Source organism: Micromys minutus (assembly GCF_963924665.1).
Source record: "Micromys minutus genome assembly, chromosome: 10".
Taxonomy (NCBI): Eukaryota; Metazoa; Chordata; class Mammalia; order Rodentia; family Muridae; genus Micromys; species Micromys minutus.
The window spans coordinates 43,781,782-43,801,344 of NC_137979.1; the positions used below are offsets into that span (position 1 = coordinate 43,781,782).

The following is a 19,563-nucleotide window of genomic DNA, read 5'->3' on the forward strand; positions in this document are numbered from 1 at the left end:
CCTAAACCACATTTCCCTTCTGACTAGAGGATTAGCTGTGATTAAGAGGAAAAATACAGCTCTGCAGGATCCAAGAGTCTGGCTGACTGCTCCCATTGGGCTGCTGGCTGGGGTGAGGCACCATGAGCCTGGTTACAGGAAGGAGCAAAGCTGCGCTGGCCAGCCCCAAACCACCAGATGAACCATTTATAAATGCTTATATGGGGTCTGGTACCACCAAGAGCAAGGAGCAAAAGCCTCTAAGCCGGGGCTCTACAATTGCTCAAGGCTCCTGGATCAAGAATCCAGAAGAACATGTGCCCAGCTTCAACTTCAAGCAGGCTCAGTGAGGTGGTTCAAGTGACTGCCAGCAATGAAGGAGTCGTTTCCCTTTTTATTAAGCCGTCCTTAATAACTAGAAGAAGCAACTGTGCTTTAAGGCTGACAGGCCGCAGAGCCACTCAAGACAACTTCTGTCACTGCTCAATCAGTGCTCAGGGGCCCTTCCTTGTGGCTGTCTCCAGGTCTGCCCGGCTTCTTGCTGGTGAGGCCCAGTAATACCAGCCTGGGCTGTCCCACCTCCACCTGGCAGCTGGGAGGCAGGGTGCAGGACACAGAAGGAGCACGTCACAGAGAGGTTCCCATCAGGTTCACAGGACGGCCATTGTACCTCTTGGAGATGTCAGCTTCAATCTGAGAGGAAGAGAGCAGAGTGGGCAGGGAGCAGACAGGCAGGCACAGGTTCCCCCGGGGCAGGCTCCTGGCATGCCTCACCAGCTTCTGCAGCTCTCTGGTCTTCTCCAGCAGCAGGTCCAGCTTGGGCTCCAGAGCTGCCTGCTCCTGAAGTACCTCCTGCTGCTTCTCCACCATCAGTTCCTTCTTCAGAGCCAACAGCTGGGACTGCTTCAGCTTCTGCTGGAGGAACTCTGTCACCCGGTCCACATACCTGTGTGAAGTGCCCCGTGAGGCTGTCTGTGCTTAACTGCTGGACCAGGTGAGGCTCAGGAAACTAATTCCCTCCTTGGCCTCCCCTCCCCTCACGCATGTCAGTTCTCTTTCTGGTGAGGAATATAAGCACTCTAGATTCCTACCTACTTAGGAAGCAAGTTCTGTCTACAGACAGTAATCGACCCTATCCTTTGCTATTCCCAAGAGAAAGCCATGTACACAGGAAATAGGAATCATGGAACAGGAAGAAGAAAGGGGAGAGCTCCATTCAAGATGGAGAAACACAGGATCAGGAAAAGCCAACCTCGGTGAGGCCAGAATCATAAACAGGTGCTGCATTCGGAGACTGGTAAGCTGGCCAATCAGATGCTGCAGTGTGGACACCAGGCTGAGCATCTTCTCTTTGGTCTGGCCCTGAAGGATGGCAGGAGCCAGCTGGAACTGGCTCACAGACAGGATGTCGGCCTCCTCACTCATCTCTACTGCTCTCTGAGACAAGAAGATCTCAAGCTGAGGAGAGAAAAGGAGTTGGTTCAAGCCAAGAAAGGAACTCAGAATCTGAGCCCCCTCCCCCATGAAGAGCTAGACTCCGGAGGAGAAAGGCTGTCTCCTGTGCATACCTCCACTGCTGGAGACCCTGCACCCACAGCACGGGCACATGCAGCATGGGAGCAGGCGCCCGCCCTGCTGTTCATCTAGTCCCCATGTTGACCTCCTAAGCCCCAGCTCTCCTGCCTTTTCCTCAGCCTATGGGAACACACGAAGATTCCCAAGGCAGGTACTAATTTTCACTCCACGGGAGGAATGACAGTGGTTGAGAAACTCTGGATTAAGAAAAGCCTAGGAAGAATATGAGCAGTAGCCACATCTGTAAGATGCAATCTTTATGAGTAAGTTCATCTGGGGCTGGTTAAATGGCCTGACGCCGAGCCTGAGAACTTAGGTTTGATCCTCAAAACCCACACGGTGAGAGGCGAGAAGCCACAAGAATGACATCTATAGTTGTTCCAATTTGATCTCTGTGTGCTGTGGTTCACATGCGCGTATGTGCACACACAAATAAACAAGTAAATGTCTTAAAAAGGAAAAAAAAACTCACTATATTATGAACACTGGGTATCGTTTGTCCCCTTCTCTCCCCTCATGGCTACAAGATGTCTCTTCAAGGAGGAACCAGAGGAAACCTGACAAGCATAGAACTGTCAGGAGGCTTGCCATGTAGCTAAGGCTGACCTTGGAGTTACAACCTTCCAGTCTCTTGCTGAGTGCTGGGCTGCAGGAGTAACTACTACACCTTGTTTGTACAGCACTGGGAATCAGTCCAGGGCTTCCTACCAACCGAGCCACAGCCCAGCCCTGTGTCCTGGTGATCTGGGGTACCCGGTTACCATCTGATTTTGGGCACACTTGTCTTGGTTCTTGTCTGCTCTTCCTGCTGGAATATAAACTCCACAGAGGCAAGACCTCTCAATGGCTTCCTCACTGCTCTAGCTCTACTGTCCAAGATGGTGCCAGCTACTTGGAGATGTCTCATAACTATGAGAATGAGGGAGGTAAGGGTGGGGGATCTTAACTTGTAAGGCTCTGCTTTGCTCTGGGAATTTGAAATTAGTCAGTGCCCTTCACACCAGCAAGAAGGGATTGTAAGTGGAGTCACATCTTCCAGAAGGCAGTACCTCCATGAGCTCATCAATGAACTGATTCCGAGTCTCAGGGCATTCAAGAAGAGTCAGAGCGTCTGAGCCCCTAGCAACACCCTCTGGAGCTGTCAGAAAGAGAGGCGGAGACATGAGGATTACTGAGAGGCCTGGGGATTACTATGGACAGACTCTTCTCAGCCCTACCCAAGGGAAAAGCTGCCCTTTCCCCTTGTTGATGTCTCTCAATCCTACCCAGGCAGAGCCAGAGGCAGCTGGTGGCAAGGGAGGTAAAATGTCATCCTGCACTGCCCTCTAGTGACACAAGTGGCTGCTACATCTTCTCAGAATACTTAGGAGAGAATGGAGGTCCACGGCAAACTGGAGCCCAACTAATCCTAAACAATCTACCAAAATGACTGGCCCATATTCAGTCTCTAAAACGTATGGAATTGGTGGCATAGGCCTTTAATCCCAACACTGGGACTGTATTTGAGGCCAGCCTGGTCTACATAGAGATTTTCAGGCCATTATTTTGCAACCTCCTCTCCATCCCCTCCGCTGACATCCTAGACAAGATGCACTTTTACTTTTTGAGACAGGATCTCACAGGTTGTTCAAATTCACTCTAGCTAAGGATGACCTTGAACTCTGGCTTCCCCATTCTCCAGGGCTGTAGGGGACAGGGCACCCACCCTCTGTTCCGGTCTCCAGCACCGTGATCTCCAAAGCAGTGGTGTCATCTCCCCAGTCGATCCTGTCAGCTCCAGCATCCTGAGGGACAGCAAAGACCAGCAAAGACTCAGCGAGGCTGGAAACGTTTCCCTAGTGCAGGAGCCAGAGCAGACTTGAGCCCCTGAAGGGTTCAATGTCCTGTCTGATGCAGTGGCAAACAGTGGTGTGGGCTTTGGTGATGCCACCCTCCCTCCTGACCTGTGAGGTGCCTGTATTCATACACTCCAAGTCCAGCAGAAAAAAGCCTACACAATGCCTCATTTCTGTGACTCTGCTTCCCTCAGGATGCACCTGGCCTTGCAACTGTGAACTGTCCCATGCACAGATGCTTTTCTACAGCTGAAGGAGGACCACTCAGAGAGAGAAAGATCTAACCTTGGACTCTGACTCCAGGGAAATACCCCAGTCTATTCCAGGGGTCTCAGCAGAGACACCAGAGTCGGAAACAGCCTCCATCCCAAAGTCACCCCAGTCGATCTAAAAAAGCAAACCAGATGTTAGTGCAGAGAAACGGAAGGGAGTTTGCCTTTCTTAGGTCTCAGCGCTGTGCAGAGTCATGCAGTCAACTGCACAGACCTCCAAGCTCCCAAGAAAAAGGAGTGTTTCATGGAAGGGCTCCCAGGTCAACAGGAGCCAGTGGACTGTCTACCATTTGTCTGCAAACTGGTCTCAAGAAAGCCAGGAAAATAAAGGGCCTTTGGGTTCTCCGGCCAGAGTCTCAATTCTTCACTGAGTGAAGTCAGGTCAGGGCTTGCGCTCTCTGTGGACGGAAACAATTCCCACTCAGCTCCTCAAAGGCCCTGTCTTACCTCATCTTCTTGCACCTGCTCAGGAGGCTCTTCCAGTTGTGGCCGTTCCACCACAGAGGGCTCTGTCCCTGTCCTCCATTCATACACTGTTGAGTTCCCTTTCTTCTGCACGTACCGAAGCATGGGCAGCACCTGTTCTGTGGGGCTTCAACAGAGCATGTTAACTGAGCCTCCCGGCACAGGCTCCATCCTAACCACATGTCCAAGTGCATTAACACAGGTGGTGTGCCATGTGGGGACAATACACGTGGAGAGGACCCAGAGGGACCAGGGAACGCACCCCCTTGCTCAGGGGCGGAAGAAGTTCTCCTTACCTGTCACACACAAACTCCACACAGGCCTGGTACAGGTTGATGGCTTCCCCCAGGGACTGAGCCCCCGCTCCTATCTCAGCCAGCTGACTCGGCAGGTCCTTTACCAGGGCCAGAAGCTCTCTCCGGACATTGTCCCCCTAGATTGAGAAGAGAAGGATCTGGTCACATATGGTGGGAGATAGAAATTATCAAGTCAAACAAAGTATCCAAAGACTGAAGAAAGCTGAGACAGACCCAGGCCGGGCAGGGTCCAAATGAGAAAGAAGCCCGGAAGAAAGCCGGTTTTAGGGACTGTCTCACTGCGATGAGGCGCCCACCCGCTCACCGTGATGCCATACTGTTTACAGGAGTGATGGAACTGCTCCCGCATCTCGGCAGCCCCGGCCTGGCCCTCCTCCTCTTTGCGGCTGTATTCTTGCTGCAGCTGCTGGCACTTGGCAATCTGTTTCTTCAGCGAGGGGATCTCATAGTTGACATTCCGAACCAGGAGGCTAGAGAGTTCCACTAAGGAGGGCCCAGGAAATTTACTGTAGAAAACCCTTGCCCTAAGGTGCACACAGATGGCCTAGCCTAATGGAGAAGACGGAGCAGGCTTCCCAGCCTTACCACTCAAAGCTATGGGACCTGAGCCGAGTTGTGTTCCTTCTCTGCTTCAGTCCTTAACTATAGTGCTTATTGTGTGAATCCACATAAAACAAAGCCCAGAGTGCTTGTTATATATTAACATCAAACTATTATCCAACTACAATCAAGCCATCAGTTGCTCCCTCTCAGGCTCCCATATGACCTCCAGGATGACCCACACATGCAGAGAAAGTGGGGCAGTACACACTACCTCCCCAAGGGAGAGAGACAGGCCAGATGCCTGCTTAGAAGTGCACACGAAGTCTCACTTTTCCTGCCTGACTCTCCCTCTCATGTAGCACTTGCAGACCTGTCTTCCACACCTACAATCAGGCAACATCTGCGCCGCACCCCACTTCCTTCCAAGCTCCCTATAAGCTCTTCTTTCAGAACCACATCAGCTCCCCCACAGATGCTCAGCCCCTTTAGGGTGACTTTACCTAAATAGGTGTTGTCCTTCTCATACAGGCTTATGATCTCCTGCCAATCCTGAGAAGAGAGAGAAATCAATCAGCCAGAGGAACATCCACAGCTCCCTCCCAGCAAATCCTTGCAGAGAAGGCTGCCTCGGGCCTCCTCCAATACCAAACACAAACTCCTCCAGCTTTAATCCTGGGCTAGACCACCCATGTGATTATGGGATTGTGATACCCAACAGTGATCCCCAAAGGTCAGGACATGTAAGCCCAGAGGACAGGTTCACTCTGGTATAAATTATAGGGACAAAGAAAGATCAGGCATCTTGACTGGTTCATCAGCGAGCCTGGAGAGGCCATGGATGTCCCCACCTGCACATTACCAGTCCTTGGCCATACTCACCTTCATCCGCTGTGAAGAATACCGGCCAAAAATATTTTTGGTGGAAGCCTCGGTACCTTTAAGAAGGTCCACTATTCTTAGGCAGTGGAAGTAATGAATGTCTAGAAAGCAAGAAAGGGGACTCTCAGAATTCCACTGCCCTTCCTCTCCTCCTCTGGCTACTGCAGGTGGCTGACCCTGGACTCTGTTGTTCTATGGTACTTTAGCATGGATAGGGTTAGGGAAACCAGCACCTATGACCCAGAAAAAGCTCTCACTCTGGGGTCTGCCCTGGAGGCTCCAGGAAGGAGGAGGCTCCAGCAGCATGGCTCAGACCACTCACAGGATCCAGAGAGCAGCTGGGCAATCTCTTGGCTCTCTGGCATGTCCTGGATGGCGTTGTTGATCTTCTCCCGGATGGTCAGCACCAGGCTTTGCCATTTCAGGTTGCAGTGTCTTCTGTCCACCAGCCAATCTGCATGAGAACCAGCAGGTCAGTGCAGTCCACCATACCACTAACTCCCCTGGGAATTCACCAGGTCAAGTGTCACATGCTGGACACTGAACAAAAGTCTTTGTATTGGCTGAGGTATCAGAGAGAAGAATGGGAAGAGATGAAAAGGCAGACAGACTCAGAGAGATGCTTGGGCTAAACAGTCTCTGGCGCCCGGACTTTATCCCTAGTATGAGTTTTACAGAGCAACCGCCTTAACACAGGGATAAAGAAAAACTTTAAATTGGTCCTGACATGAAAGCGCCACTTTTGACCATTCTAAATTCTCCATAATATTTTGCTTCTGTGTGTAATTATATCTTTCTTGCTGACAGAGGGTGCTGCTCAACTTCCATTTCCCCAGGGCTGGGATTAACCACGACAATGGAAAACACAAGATGGTTATGCCAAGTACCGGATGAAGGAACAACTGTAAAGCCCCTAACGTAACACTACCGTGCCCCGAAGGCAGGATGGTGCTAGCTGATGTCTCTTCTTCTGAGACAGGGTTTCTCTATATAGCCCTTGCTATCCTGGAACTCATTATGTAGACCAGGTTGCCCTCAAACTCACAGAAAGCCTCTGCCTCCCCAGTGCTAGGACTAAAGGCATGCACCACCACTGCCCAGTTGCTGGTCTGTTTTTAACTCTGAAGTAGCACTCTGCCACATGACTGCTCGTGTAACTGACATGTTTTGAGGCCTAACAGCCAGGCCCATTTCCTAAGAACTAAGGTTTTAAGATTAGATGGTCCTGGGGCTTAGTTATGTGCCATAGCTCACAAGTGAAGGTCAGGCGACAACCTCTGAGAGCCAGTTCTCTCCTTCCATCATGTGGGTCCTGGCATGGAACTCAGGTCACCAGGTTTGACAGTAAGAACATTTACCTACTGAGCCATCTTGCTGGCTCTAAGTTTCTATCTCTCTTTCCCTCGGTTTCCCCACACAAAGGATAATGTTCTACACACCATGCCTTGTGTATCGCAGTGACACAATAAACCTTAGTGATTTCATGTTTAAAAAGACAAGTATAACATGGCAGCGTGAATGGAGCAAATGCCCAGTGAGTGGTGTCCCACTGGCTCTTCTCAGGCCTTGAGGACAAGCTTGCACACCAGGGTTGACAGTGGGTGTCCACACACTTGGTACATGGCACTTGGGAGGCTAGGACAGTGCCCAAAGGACTGAATGCCCCTCATTTACAAATGTGGCCTTGTTGACAAATCTGTCAGCTGGTCAACTTATCCCAAGCAACAACAGTATCAGAAATTGTCTGTTGAGCTCCTCTCAAGTTGACTGAAAGGAAGAACCGTAGATGTCAGAATTTCTACAAGGGGCTGAGGTCGGCAAACACCCTCTTAAGGACATGATTAATAATGGATTGACGAATCTGGTGAACATTTCCAAGCGCCAGGGGTTGTGCACATATCCAGAGGTGACTGAATGAGGGATGTAAACATGCAGAGATGCCCTGGCTACGAAAAGGTCTTCTTGTCTCTCTGTCTTTTTCATCTGAGAGAGGGTCTCTCCATGAAGTCCTAGCTGCCCTGGAACCTGCTATATAGACCAGGCCTGCCTCTGCCTCCTAAGTGCTAGGACTAAAAGCTCTGTGTGTGTGTGTGTGTGTGTGTGTGTGTTTAAGTGTTCATTGCTAGCAAGTAATGTAGCCTGGTACTTGCTATGTAAGCCCAGGTTGTCTGAGAACTGCCACCAATCCTCCTGCCTCAGCCTTCCAAGTATTATGGTAACCAATATGAGCCAATATGGCTGGCATAAAGATCTGTTTCTGAGTCTTAGGTCCCTCTAGTCCCTAAATCCAAAGGGAGATAGAAACTTTTTAAATAAATGGGAGGGGCTTTCCCGCCCAAAAATAATGCAAAAAGCATGAAGACAGAACCAAACAGAATTAGGTTCCAAACGGATCACCCATTTGGTAATTGTCCATTTTTAACACTATCCACTTGTTCTGGGTGCCTGAATACTATTTGATACTACGTTATAAATGTTAAAAGTAGAAAACACGGAGCCAGTACAGATTTTCCATGCTTCCTTCCTTGCAGAGCGAACAGGTCTAGAGTAAGGCATCTCAACCGGGACTTTCACAGCTCCTGGATGCTGGCGACAGGGCGCAACTAGCACACCTCCCCCGACAGCCGACCGCGCGGGGGCGCCCTCTCCTACCGAGCAGCTTGCTGGTCTGGATGTCGATGGGCACATGCTGATGGTCCTGGTGGGAAATACAACCGGGAGGGGGGACGTGAACGCGGGAAGGCGACGTGCCTCGCGCGCGCTCATTCCACGAACCCAACTGCCACCCTGCAGGGGCAGAGCGCCCGACTAAGGACGGGAGGAGTTGAGGAGGCAGGACAAGAGTCCCATGACAGACCCAGTTTCTCCAGCCCTGGTCCCCATACCTCCATCCTTTCTCCACTTCCGCTTCCGGTCAAAAACACGGCCCGGCCCAGCACCAATCCTGAACCGGTGTGCCTGAGCCTCAGTTCAGAAACAAACCGGCCTCCTTCAGCCACGTCGCCGTCTTCAGCAGGGCCAATCCAAGCCCACGCCCCGCCCACTAATAGGTTCTGATTGGCTGAGTACCGAGGGGCGGGAGAATAGAGGATAGCCAATAGGAGATGAGAGGCGGGATCGGGCCTGATGATCTCCAGGAAGGAGTGTTGTGCTGCGCGATGGCGGTAGGGGGCGCCCAAGAGCTGGTGTAGGCAGCTTTCTCATCTGCCCGGCGCGGAGCCCCTGCTAGAGAACGAACACGTTCGAACACGTCCGCCGACAGGTCCTAGCGCCCTCCAGATGGCGTTTTCGAAAGTTTAAAATGCTTTTCTTCCCACCTTTTTCTCCCTTTACCATGTACAGGTTTTAGGTCTCTGAGGCTCTCGTCACATTTTGTCCTCCCGTTTCTAATAAATACGATTTTTGAGCACCCGATTCTTGATGGACGATTGAGACAGGGAAGGGAGAGTAAGCAACGCTGGCATTGACTGTTAGAGGAAAAGTTGCAGAAGGAAGGAAGGATGATGCGTGGAAAGGGTGTTTCTGGTGGAAGATCCTGAACAAAGCTGCAAGAGTGGTTCAGGGAGAGACAGGCCGGGGAGACTGGCAAAATATACGTGGTCCAACACGAAGCGAAATGCAAGGTTCCTTGTTTTAAAATCAGGACTGAATTTCAAGAGGACACTGCACATATCTCCCGCCTCTATGCAGTAAAAGGCCCAGGTGGAGGCTGTAAACATACAAGGATCATAATAAAGAGTGCCTCATTAAAAACCTTGGACTTCACCCCTGCAGACAAGAGAGGAACCGCTGAAGGGTTTGGTACAAGGAAGGACATACACATATTGGCTAGAAATGCGGGCTAATGGGCACTCAGACTGAACAACCAGGAGGGCAGTAAGGCAGAGGTGGGGCCTCATCCTAGGTCAGAAGCTGTACCTGAGATAAGCAGAGACAGGGGTTGGTAAAGGATTGGCCAAGTGGGTAAGGAGGGAAGCCTCAAAGATGACACTCAAGCTGGGCAGTGGTGGCAGCGGTGGAGGCAGAAGCAGGTGAATCTCTGAGTTCAAATTCAGCCTGGTCTACAAAGCTGGTCCCAGAAAAGCCAGACCTACACAGAGAAACCCTGTCTCCAAAAACAAAACATACACACACACACACACACACACACACACACACACACACCCTCACACACACACATACACTCACACATACACACATACACTCACACAGGCACACATACACACACACATACACTCACACATGCACACACACACACCCTCACACACACACATACACTCACACATGCACACACACACATACACTCACACATACACACACATACACTCACACATGCACACATACACACACACATACAGATGACACTCAGTGTTGAGTGGAAGTACCACCGCCTGAGACAGTGACGCTGGATGTGAAGCATGTGTTGGAGAGGAGAGGCTTTGAACTTGTGGAGCTGGCAATGCTGGGAAAAGTGTACAGTGGCAAGTGTGCAGAAGGTGCTCCGGTCTGTATTTAGACTGCAGACAGTCACCATGATGGAAAGAAAGATGGCTTGGCCAGCCACAGAGTGAGCTCCGTTCTCGGGAGGGCTTCAGATTTGAGGGAGAAGTGGAAAGACTGAAGAAAGAGAGTGAGAGAAAGTCATAATCCCAGGGACCCCGCATCTGGGTGTGACATTTCTAAATACTGTCTTCCTTCTTCGTTCACCTCCCCAGCGCAACACAATACTCAGGGCTTAGCAGATTTTGGACTGCCTGGTCTGCTGCTGTAGTGGGAAGACCTAGATTCTGGCCCTGTGAGATTTTGGATACTTTCCACACTTCTCCAATAGCCACAGTTCTCTCTAGGTATAGATAACACCTGGCCTATCTCAGGGTATTTCTATTTAGAGGTTCAAATAAATAAACACATGAAAGGTGCAGAGCTCAGGGCAAGGATGGAGCTCAGTTGGTAGTATTTGCCTGTGTGCACAGTCCCCGGGTTCCAGTGTTTGCCTGTGTGCATGTACCCCTGGATTCCATCCCTAGCATCACATAGATGTGGTGACACAGATTGGTAATTCTAGCATGTGGGAGATAGAGGCAGGAGACTCAGATGTTCAAGGTCATCCGGGACCACACAGTGATTCTGAGGCTATCCTAGGATATATAGATCCAGTCTCGGAAACAGAAAGAAAAGAATTGGGGGCTGGAGAGACAACTCAGCAGTTAAGAGCACTGGTTGTTCTTCCAGAGGACCTGGGTTCAGTTCCCAGCAAAAACATGGCCACTCACATCTGTCTGTAACTCTAAATCCAGGGGGAATATAATGCACATATACATAGGCAAAGCATTCATATACATAAAATAAAAATAATAAAAAAAAATTATGGCTGGAGAGATGGCTCAGCAGTTAAGAGCACTGACTGCTCTTCCAGAGGTCCTGAGTTCAATTCCCAGCACCCACATGGTGGCTCACAACCATCTGTAATGAGATCTAATATCCTCTGAGATCTGTTGTGTCTGAAGAAAGCTACAGTGTACTCATATACAATAAATAAACAAATCTTTAAAAAAGGAAACTAAAAGGGACAGAGGTTGGCAATGAAGTAAAATTGTCTTTATTAAAAAAATACTTTTTAAAAATGTTCAGAACGTTTTACAGTTGACAACATATTGTAGCTACATCTCATGGTTGATGAACTATTCGTATATACAAAATGTTATATATAATCATTATTATTATAAAGTGAATTGACAGGCATCCCTGGAAACAGTCCACAGGGAGAAACTCTTCAAGGCTCTCTTGGGAACTTGGCTCCTGTCTCAGTGTGCTGACTCAAGCATCTGGAATTGCTCAGACTCCCCTGTGATTAAACAAACACTGGGTTCCAATATTGTGCTGCAAGTTCCCTGGGACGTCCCAAGAGGCCAGGCCCTGCCACACCCTCCAAGGGCATCTTTCTTCCAAGAACCAACACCAGAGCACAGCAGGGTCTGTGCAGCCAGGCAGACCCAGCCCTCGTGAGTCAGTGAAACAGAGACCACCAGCACCTCACCCCCACCCATAGCTCCCATGCAGACTCATGGAGAATACAAGAATCTTTGATAATAGTTCTGCCCAACAATGATCCAGGGGAAACTAACCCAGAGAACACAGGCAGGTGGTGTTTTGGTGGCATCCTGAACGTTTTGAAGGTCCCAAGGCACTTGAGACCTATGGGTAGACTTATGACCAGGTTACCGGAGTCCTTAACTCTGCCAACTTTGGTGGGGGGAGGACTTGGCTTGCGGAACTCTCAGCAAGGAGATGCTACAGGAGGTTTCTGATCATGAATCCCTGATTCATCTACTGATTTAGAAGAGGCAGTGGTGAAGAGGAACAGAGCCTGAGTCAGCTTTGCATGCAGATGCCCTGCATGTAGGCTGCCCTGCCCTCTGTTATTGTTAGCTTGTTTATTAAGTGATAGCTGCCTGCCAGTGTAGATCTGATGTTTTATAAGCTGTATCTAACTTGATCCATATAACCACTCACAGGGCGGATTCTATTAGTAGCTAAGTTAAAGGTGAGGGAGCCAAAGCTTAGATGATTACTCATCCAACATCAACACAGCTGGTGCTGGTGAGGGTGGGATTCAAACCTAGGTCATGTCGGTTTCCTTAGCTTCCGTTCTTGTTGTCCGTGTGACACGCCTGTGCCCGTCCTTTGCCTGCTCTGCTGGTTCCGCTGCAGTGGCCCTCTCTGTGCCCTTCACCAGCCTTCAGAATGACTTTCACCTTCTCCACGGTTGTTGTGTCAGGCTTGGTGCTGTCACCTTGAAGTCCCTTCTGACTTGCAAGGTTCTTCCTTACCACACCTAGTTTTGGACCAGTGCCCATGAGTTATCTGGGAAAAAAAAATCTATAAAATGAGGCTTTACCTTGGACATCCAAATGACATTTATATGGATCCTGTGTGGATTGTTTTATGGTCTGCAAACTGGTGTGTGTGTGTGTGTGTGTGTGTGTGTGTGTGTGTGTGTGTGTTGTGTGTTGCTATGAGTGTGTGTGTCACTATGCGTATAAGTGTGTGTCACTATGAGTATAAGTGTGTTTGAGTGGAATGATGGGGAAGAGAGAGAAAAGCAAAGGGAAGAAGAGAGAGAGGAGAAAGGAAATAGAGAAAGAAAGGAACAGGGAGATCAGAGAGGAGGGGGAGGGAGAGAGAGAGAGAGAATGAATCTTCTTGGAAGCCCTGGAAACTTGGCAGCCCCGATTTTGGGCATCTTGCTGTTTGAGGTGTATTTCTGTGTTGATATTGTTTCCAGTTTATCCTTACTGACCTGTGAGCGCCCGTTGGGAAGGTTTGCACACTTGTTCATCTCTATAGCCCATCACCAGGCAGCACCTTGCCACACAGTGGTAGTTGCTCAGACAAGAAGGATGGATGAGCAAGGGTGTGCTGTTTACACAGAGGTCTTAATGACCGTGATGTCTGTGATTCATGTTCTAGGTGAAAGGCCTTCGAGGTCCCTAGTTCCCTTTCCCTCCCTTTTGCAGGTCAAGATATGGAGCCAACTCCCTCTGAGCCTTTTAGGAGTCAGAGAATGGGGATTGGGAAGAGATTGGGAATGGCTGGCTTCCTAGGGCAGGCGCAGGTCTATGGAGGCCACACAGAATCAGGCAGTGGAGTTGTCCTCAGGGCTACTGACTGTTCCTTTGTCTTGGTTGACGGTGCCCTCCAGACCTGAGTGGCCTCATGAACTTGGCCCTGTCTACCACCTCTCAAGGACACCTCTGTGTTGATTTCTGCACCTTCACTGTGACGGGAGAGAATATAATCTGCCAAGAGAAAGAAAACCAAGTCCATTACTTGGCCACCTAACCATTTCCACACAGGCCCGCATCTGCCAAGGACCAGAGCTGAGGCCTACACTTGGGAAGAAATACGCCATTCGGTGTGACGGGCCTGCCACACTTGCACCAGTCATCTTGGAAACCTCCCTGGAGGCCAGGGCTGTGTTCATTTATCACAGGTGCTGAGGTAACCCCACACGGACCAAGTATGGAGCACGCTCAGAGCACAAGGGGAGTAGAAAACTGAGCTCTCATCCAGAGAAACAGAAGGAAATGGTGTGGGAAAAGTTAGCAAAGACAGATGATACAGAGGAGCCCTCAGGCCAACAGTGGGGCTGAGATTGAATCCTGTGAACACAGACTCCACCCAGTGAGAAGTAGATTGTCCAAAAGATCTAACAATCTGTAAATGGATTTCCTCCTCCTCTTCCTCCTCCTCATCCACTCCCCACCCCCACCCATGAATACAAGTGAGGGTTTTCTACATCAAGAATGGATCTCTTCTATGGATATGAAGCTCAAATGGTCAGTAAGTACCTATGGGAGATGTCCAACCTTACAAAAACTCAATGTATTCCTTTAAAAAAAAAGGATTTACTGAGCTGAAAAGATGAGATCTGGTGCCCTCTTCTGGTGTGCCTGAAGACAGCTACAGTGTATGTATATATAATAGATAAATAAATAGATAAATAAAAAGATTTATTATATATTTATTTAATGTGAATACACTGTAGCTGTCTTCAGACACACCAGAAGAAGGCATTAAATCTCATTACAGATGGTCATGAGCCACCATGTGGTTTCTGGGAATTGAACTTAGGAACTCTGGAAGAGCAGCCAGTGCTCTTAACCCCTGAGCCATCTCTCCAACCCAATGTATTGTCTTTTTAAGAGGTACTGTGGCTGATTACCACAGATGCCGGAGACCGTGGCATCGGTTCAGCTGGTTCTGGGGAGATGACAGTCCTGTGCCTCCCCTGACTCTGGCAGTGGCCTGTGGGCCTTGCTCCTGGCCTTGAAATGATGTCATCCTCAGCATGTGTGATAGACCTTCTGTGTGCCCTTGTGTCCCACAAGGACCCCAGGTTTTGGATTTAGGACTTATTGGTGTGACCACATCTTAACTAAATACATCTGCAAAAGACTATTTTCAAACAGGGTTGAATTCTGGGGTTTGAGATGGACGAGGGTTTGGGGACAGTCATCAATATAGCACACCAGGGAACTCAAATGCAAGAGACACAAAGATACTATTCACTTCTATCATATTGGAAAGCAGCCATGTCGGAGACACAGACTGTACTCTTCAGAAGCAAGTGGCCTCTTTCAGGGGGCTAAGAGGGTTTCCCGGGGTCATTTTCTATAGGGGAAGCAGACAGAAACAGGAGTGAGAAGAGAAACTGGAGTGCTGGGATTAAAGGTGTACACCAGCACAGCCCAGGTACTTTTTAAAAGTTGTCTTAAAATTGTATGTGTTTGGGTGTTTTTCCTGTGTGTATGTCTATGCATCATGTGCATACAGTGTCCTCAGAGGCTACAAAGAGGGCGTGGAGTTACAATTCACCGTGAGCTGCTTGTGGGTGTGGGTGATCAAACCTGGCTTCTCTGGGAGAGCATCCGATGTTCCTAACCTCTGAGCCATCTCTCCAGACTTTGAGCATGATTCTTTTCTCCCTCTTTTGGGACAAGGTTGTGCTATATAAAGATCCACCTGCCTCTGCCTTCTAAGTGTGGCCATTAAGGGCATGGCCCTGAGGCAAGTCCTGATCTTCTACCTCCCAAGCATTTGAATTACAGGTGTTCACTACCGTGACTGGCTGGATCTCGTGGTTTTTGTTTTGTTGTTGTTTTGTTTTGTCTGTTGGTTTGAGACAGGATCTTGGTACGTGGCTCACACTAGGCCAGCTTCAAACATTCAGCAGTATTTTCTCAGCCTTCTAGGACTATGGTTGTGTGCCTCTAGGTACTGTCACAGGGACTCGAAGTTAGAGGCTGGGGAGCTCTGGGGCGAGTTATCCCTCAGAGTGCCCTTTGTGGGGATGAAATAACTGAATGGAGTTTTTTTTTTCCCCCTGTAGACATAGTGTTCCCAGGAGAACATGACCTCTGGACTGATGCTTCCTGTGGCTAAGGCAGATCCCAAAGGAGTCTTAACTGGTTGCCAGCTGCTAGCCACATTCCCAGACTTGTCAGCAAATCTCTCCTCGACGGAGGACCTCAAGGCACAATGTGTGCCACAGCCTGAAAAATGCAGAGCTAGTCTGCAGAATGAGAGATAGGGCACACTGAGAAGAGAACCCAAAGTTATCTATATCCACCCCCTGAAACACGCTATAGTGATGTTTTGGCCGATGTCTTACACTGAGGACCTTGAGATGAGGAGATAGTTGGGGTTCACTGGGAGGCCATGTGGAATGTTCTCTAAGGAACAAGGCAGAGAGAGCTGAGCCAGGAAGGAGGGCAGGATGGGCAGAGTGGCACAAGGCAGGGGACCTTAGGCCAGCGTTACTTCTGTAGTGAGACTCTGTTGAGCAAAGGAGGCGGTGAGTCGGTGCGGCCACAGGCCAGACTAAGCTGAGTATCACTAAAGCCGGAGGATGCTGGGAGGACTATGATCCTGCCGAATCCTTGATCTGGTCCTCTGAGACTGGTTTTGGACTTCTGACCTTTCATATCTATAGGGGAATCTATTTATGATGGGACATGCAGATAAGGTTGGGGTGACCTCGTTGTCACCGTTGTAAATGATCGATACTAGGAGTAACAATTGGGCAACATGTAAGTGGGAGTCAGACTGGTAGCACACACCTGTAATCCTGACTACTCTGGGGACTGAGATGAGTTTAAGTCTCGCCTGGTCCAATTTAGTGAGGGCCTATCTTAAAATAAACAATAGAAAGAAAAAGGCCGACGGCTGGAATGCCTGACTTCTCTTCTAACCGTTCTGGCCTCTGCAGCAGAAGATGAGCAACTTTGGGGAAGAATTTAAGAGATCCACGCCCAACCTTGTGGGTCAGCTGTGTCTCTGAGGTCCAACACTTTCAGAAGTCAAACTGCAACAAACACGGGTCCCATGCCAAGCACAAGAGAACGTATTACCAGAGTGCCAAGACTAAGAGACCAGATACCACAGCAACTGGAGAATGGGGCAAGACAGGTTGTTTGGCACAGGTCAGACATGAACTCCATGAAGGGCCAACACCTAAAGCCAAGACAGTGGCCATTGCGGCATTGGCTTTATCTTGAGGATTATGACAATTAGTCACAAAATAAATGTTCTGGCTTCAAAAAAATAAAGATCAAAACGACAAAAATCAACAACCAAGAGAACAATACTGGGGACATTGCTCAGTGGTAGAGGTCCTTGACTCAATCCCTTGCTAGTATGAAAAAAATGTTGTTGAGGAAATGTATGTGTGGGTGTGTGCCAATGCGAACATCCATTCTTATATCCATATTCCCAGTAACAGGCTCTACCTGTGAGGTACTGAGAGGACCCAAATTCTCATTTGGGAAGTGGAGGGCATCTGGAAGAGCCTCCTGCATTGCCTCCTGAAATAAAAAAAGGAGAAAGAAATCTATTGCCCACATTCGTAACCCACTGCCCACCTCAGACCAGAAGGCAGCTAATGCCATCCCTGCCCTGCCTCCCAGCTGCCCTAGGTGTGGCCCATCAGAAAATTGATCTTTGCCCTCTGTGCTTGTGACATGGGCCAAGCTAAGTAACCTCAAGATCTGGTCTCTTCCGCCTTCCTTGGTCATGTGGGCCAGGTCCTGCACTCTCTCAGGAGCTCTGGTTTCCTAGAAAAGGAGCGTTAGAGGTAACATGGCTCTCTTCTACTTTCTAGTTAATAAAGTATTCCTAGAGCTGATTTCTGTTGCCTGGACAGAGCTCAGGAAGGTAGGAAGGCTATGTCTGACTAGGCTAGACTGGCTCATGCTGCCCAGGTCTGCAGTTTTCCTTTGGGTGAACTTAACTCGGGAAGGAGACATTTTCAAAAACACGCACTGTTGATCTGTGGAGGGCATATTATACCTGAACCTAGTTTTCAGAGATGTACTTTAATAGTGCCAAGTTTTATATAGCAATAGAAGAGAGTAGTGACGTCTATAACTCCAAGTCTGGGCCTCCCAGTATAAATGCCCTGAAGGCTGTAAGTTGGGCCTGGCTTCTGGGGGCCGGATCGTCCCAGAAGGAAGGGCCTGCACCTACCCTTCAGTATAGGTAGGCACAGGCAGGCCTGGTACTGCAGTTCTCGTGAAGGGTTTCATCTTCACGGTTGAGTCCTAAGAGCAGGATTATACCTCCCCCATTCTTCAAACACCACAGGGGTAGGGGGAAGGAAGACCTGTTATAGAGGACAAACCCCTTCCTACAGTGATGGGAACTGTCGAGCTGACTGGGGTAGGCTATCCACAGGCCAAAGCGTACCTTATCTGATCCCACTCTCTTCCTAAAGTCTGAACAGGTTTTTAGCTTCTTTTGTCTTCTGGGCAAGAGGATAACCTGGAAATTCTTAGGAATCTGTGGATACCTTACTAAGACAATTGTGTGTGCTTTGTCCTAGAGATAGGGAAACCTTGCAAAATAACACCTTCGAACTCCCACGGCCCTCACCCCTGGAGACGATAAACCAAGAGTAAGCCAGCTATATAGCTGCAACTGTAGAGGTCAAATTAATGGGATCTCCTCCTCATAGACCTAGATGCTCCGGGAGATGAGCAAGTGGCTGCTGGGAGGTCTCCCGTAGATAACAGGGATGCTTCCCTTTCTCACTAATGTCTTTAAAGTCACACTATATCGCTGGGGATGGTGGTGCACACCTTTAATCCCAGCACTTGGGGGAGTCAGAGGCAGGTATATGTTTGTGAGTTCGAGGCCAGCCTGGTCTACATGGTGAGTTGCTGGACGACTAGAAGAACATAGTGAGATCCTATTTCAAAAAGGAAAAAAAAAAAGGTCCTACTATGCAGCAGCTGTATTGGTGATATTGGTGATATGTCTTTCTGGGATTAAGGAGCTAATATTTCTATAAGGGAGACGAACAGTTATACAGCTTACTGCATACTATTATTTACTTGTATGTGTGCACATGCATGTGTACATTATCAATCTTGGTATCGATATCTTACTCAACAAAAATATGTGAACAATCTCTACGGAGTAAAAGAAAACCTTGCCCTTATGGGAGCTGTAATGATTAGTTCATATTTTGAGGGATAGATAGGAGTTTGGCTTGGGAAACTGAGTGGGTGAGAAAGCTATTCCTAGCTCAGAGCCTAGTCAGTGCTCCTGAATTCACCTCCTTAAGCAACTTCTGTACCCATAAAGGTGGGCAGAGAAGAGCCTGGGGTCTGGAGAGTAGGGTGGGGGAGGGTAGGAAAGAACCCAGGAAGCTATAACACTGTTTCCCAACCTTCCTAATGCTGCCTTTAATGCAGTTCTTCACATGGTGGTGACCCCTCCCCCAACCCTAAAGTTAGTTTTGTAATAAATATTTTTAAGATATGTATTTATTTTATATATGTTAGTACACTGACACACTGTCTTCAGACACACCAGAAGAGGGCAAACAGAGGGTTGTGAGTCATCATGTAGTTGCTGGGGTTTGAACTCAGGACCTCTGGAAGAGCAGTCAGTGCTCTTAACTGCTGAGCGGTCTCCCCAGCCCTTTGTTGCTACTTCATAATTGTGATTTTGCTACAGTTGTGAATTGTGACGTAAATATCTGACATGACACCATCTGATCTGTGACCCACAAAGGGGTCTCGACCTGCAGGTTAAGAACTGCTGTTATGGAGGCTTCCTCTCCCTCCTAAGAGAGCCCGGGGCAAGGGAGCTCCAGCATGGGTTATGGGATGGGAAGCTTTGGAAGTCTGTCCA

General features: G+C 49.0%; 1 protein-coding gene across 1 annotated transcript; it reads right to left on the reverse strand.

Moving 5' to 3' along the window:
* Positions 1-376: 376 nt before the first annotated feature.
* Positions 377-8,812, reverse strand: CDK5RAP3 (CDK5 regulatory subunit associated protein 3). Its single transcript, XM_080923100.1, has 14 exons — positions 8,751-8,812; positions 8,518-8,563; positions 6,188-6,319; positions 5,866-5,966; positions 5,487-5,535; positions 4,748-4,926; positions 4,423-4,559; positions 4,109-4,253; positions 3,675-3,776; positions 3,260-3,338; positions 2,604-2,692; positions 1,232-1,437; positions 754-925; positions 377-672 (listed from the first exon to the last, which is right to left on the reverse strand). Exons 1-14 carry the CDS (start codon positions 8,754-8,756, stop codon positions 607-609), a joined length of 1,509 nt encoding a protein of 502 aa, XP_080779226.1. The 5' UTR covers positions 8,757-8,812; the 3' UTR covers positions 377-606.
* Positions 8,813-19,563: the final 10,751 nt, after the last annotated feature.

Coding starts and splice junctions, on each gene's coding strand:
- CDK5RAP3 (XM_080923100.1), bottom strand. Junction 5,536..5,865: donor ATTCTTCACAGCGGATGAAG/GTGAGTATGGCC, acceptor CTCTCTTCTCAG/GATTGGCAGGAGATCATAAG. Junction 926..1,231: donor ATGATTCTGGCCTCACCGAG/GTTGGCTTTTCC, acceptor CACTTCACACAG/GTATGTGGACCGGGTGACAG.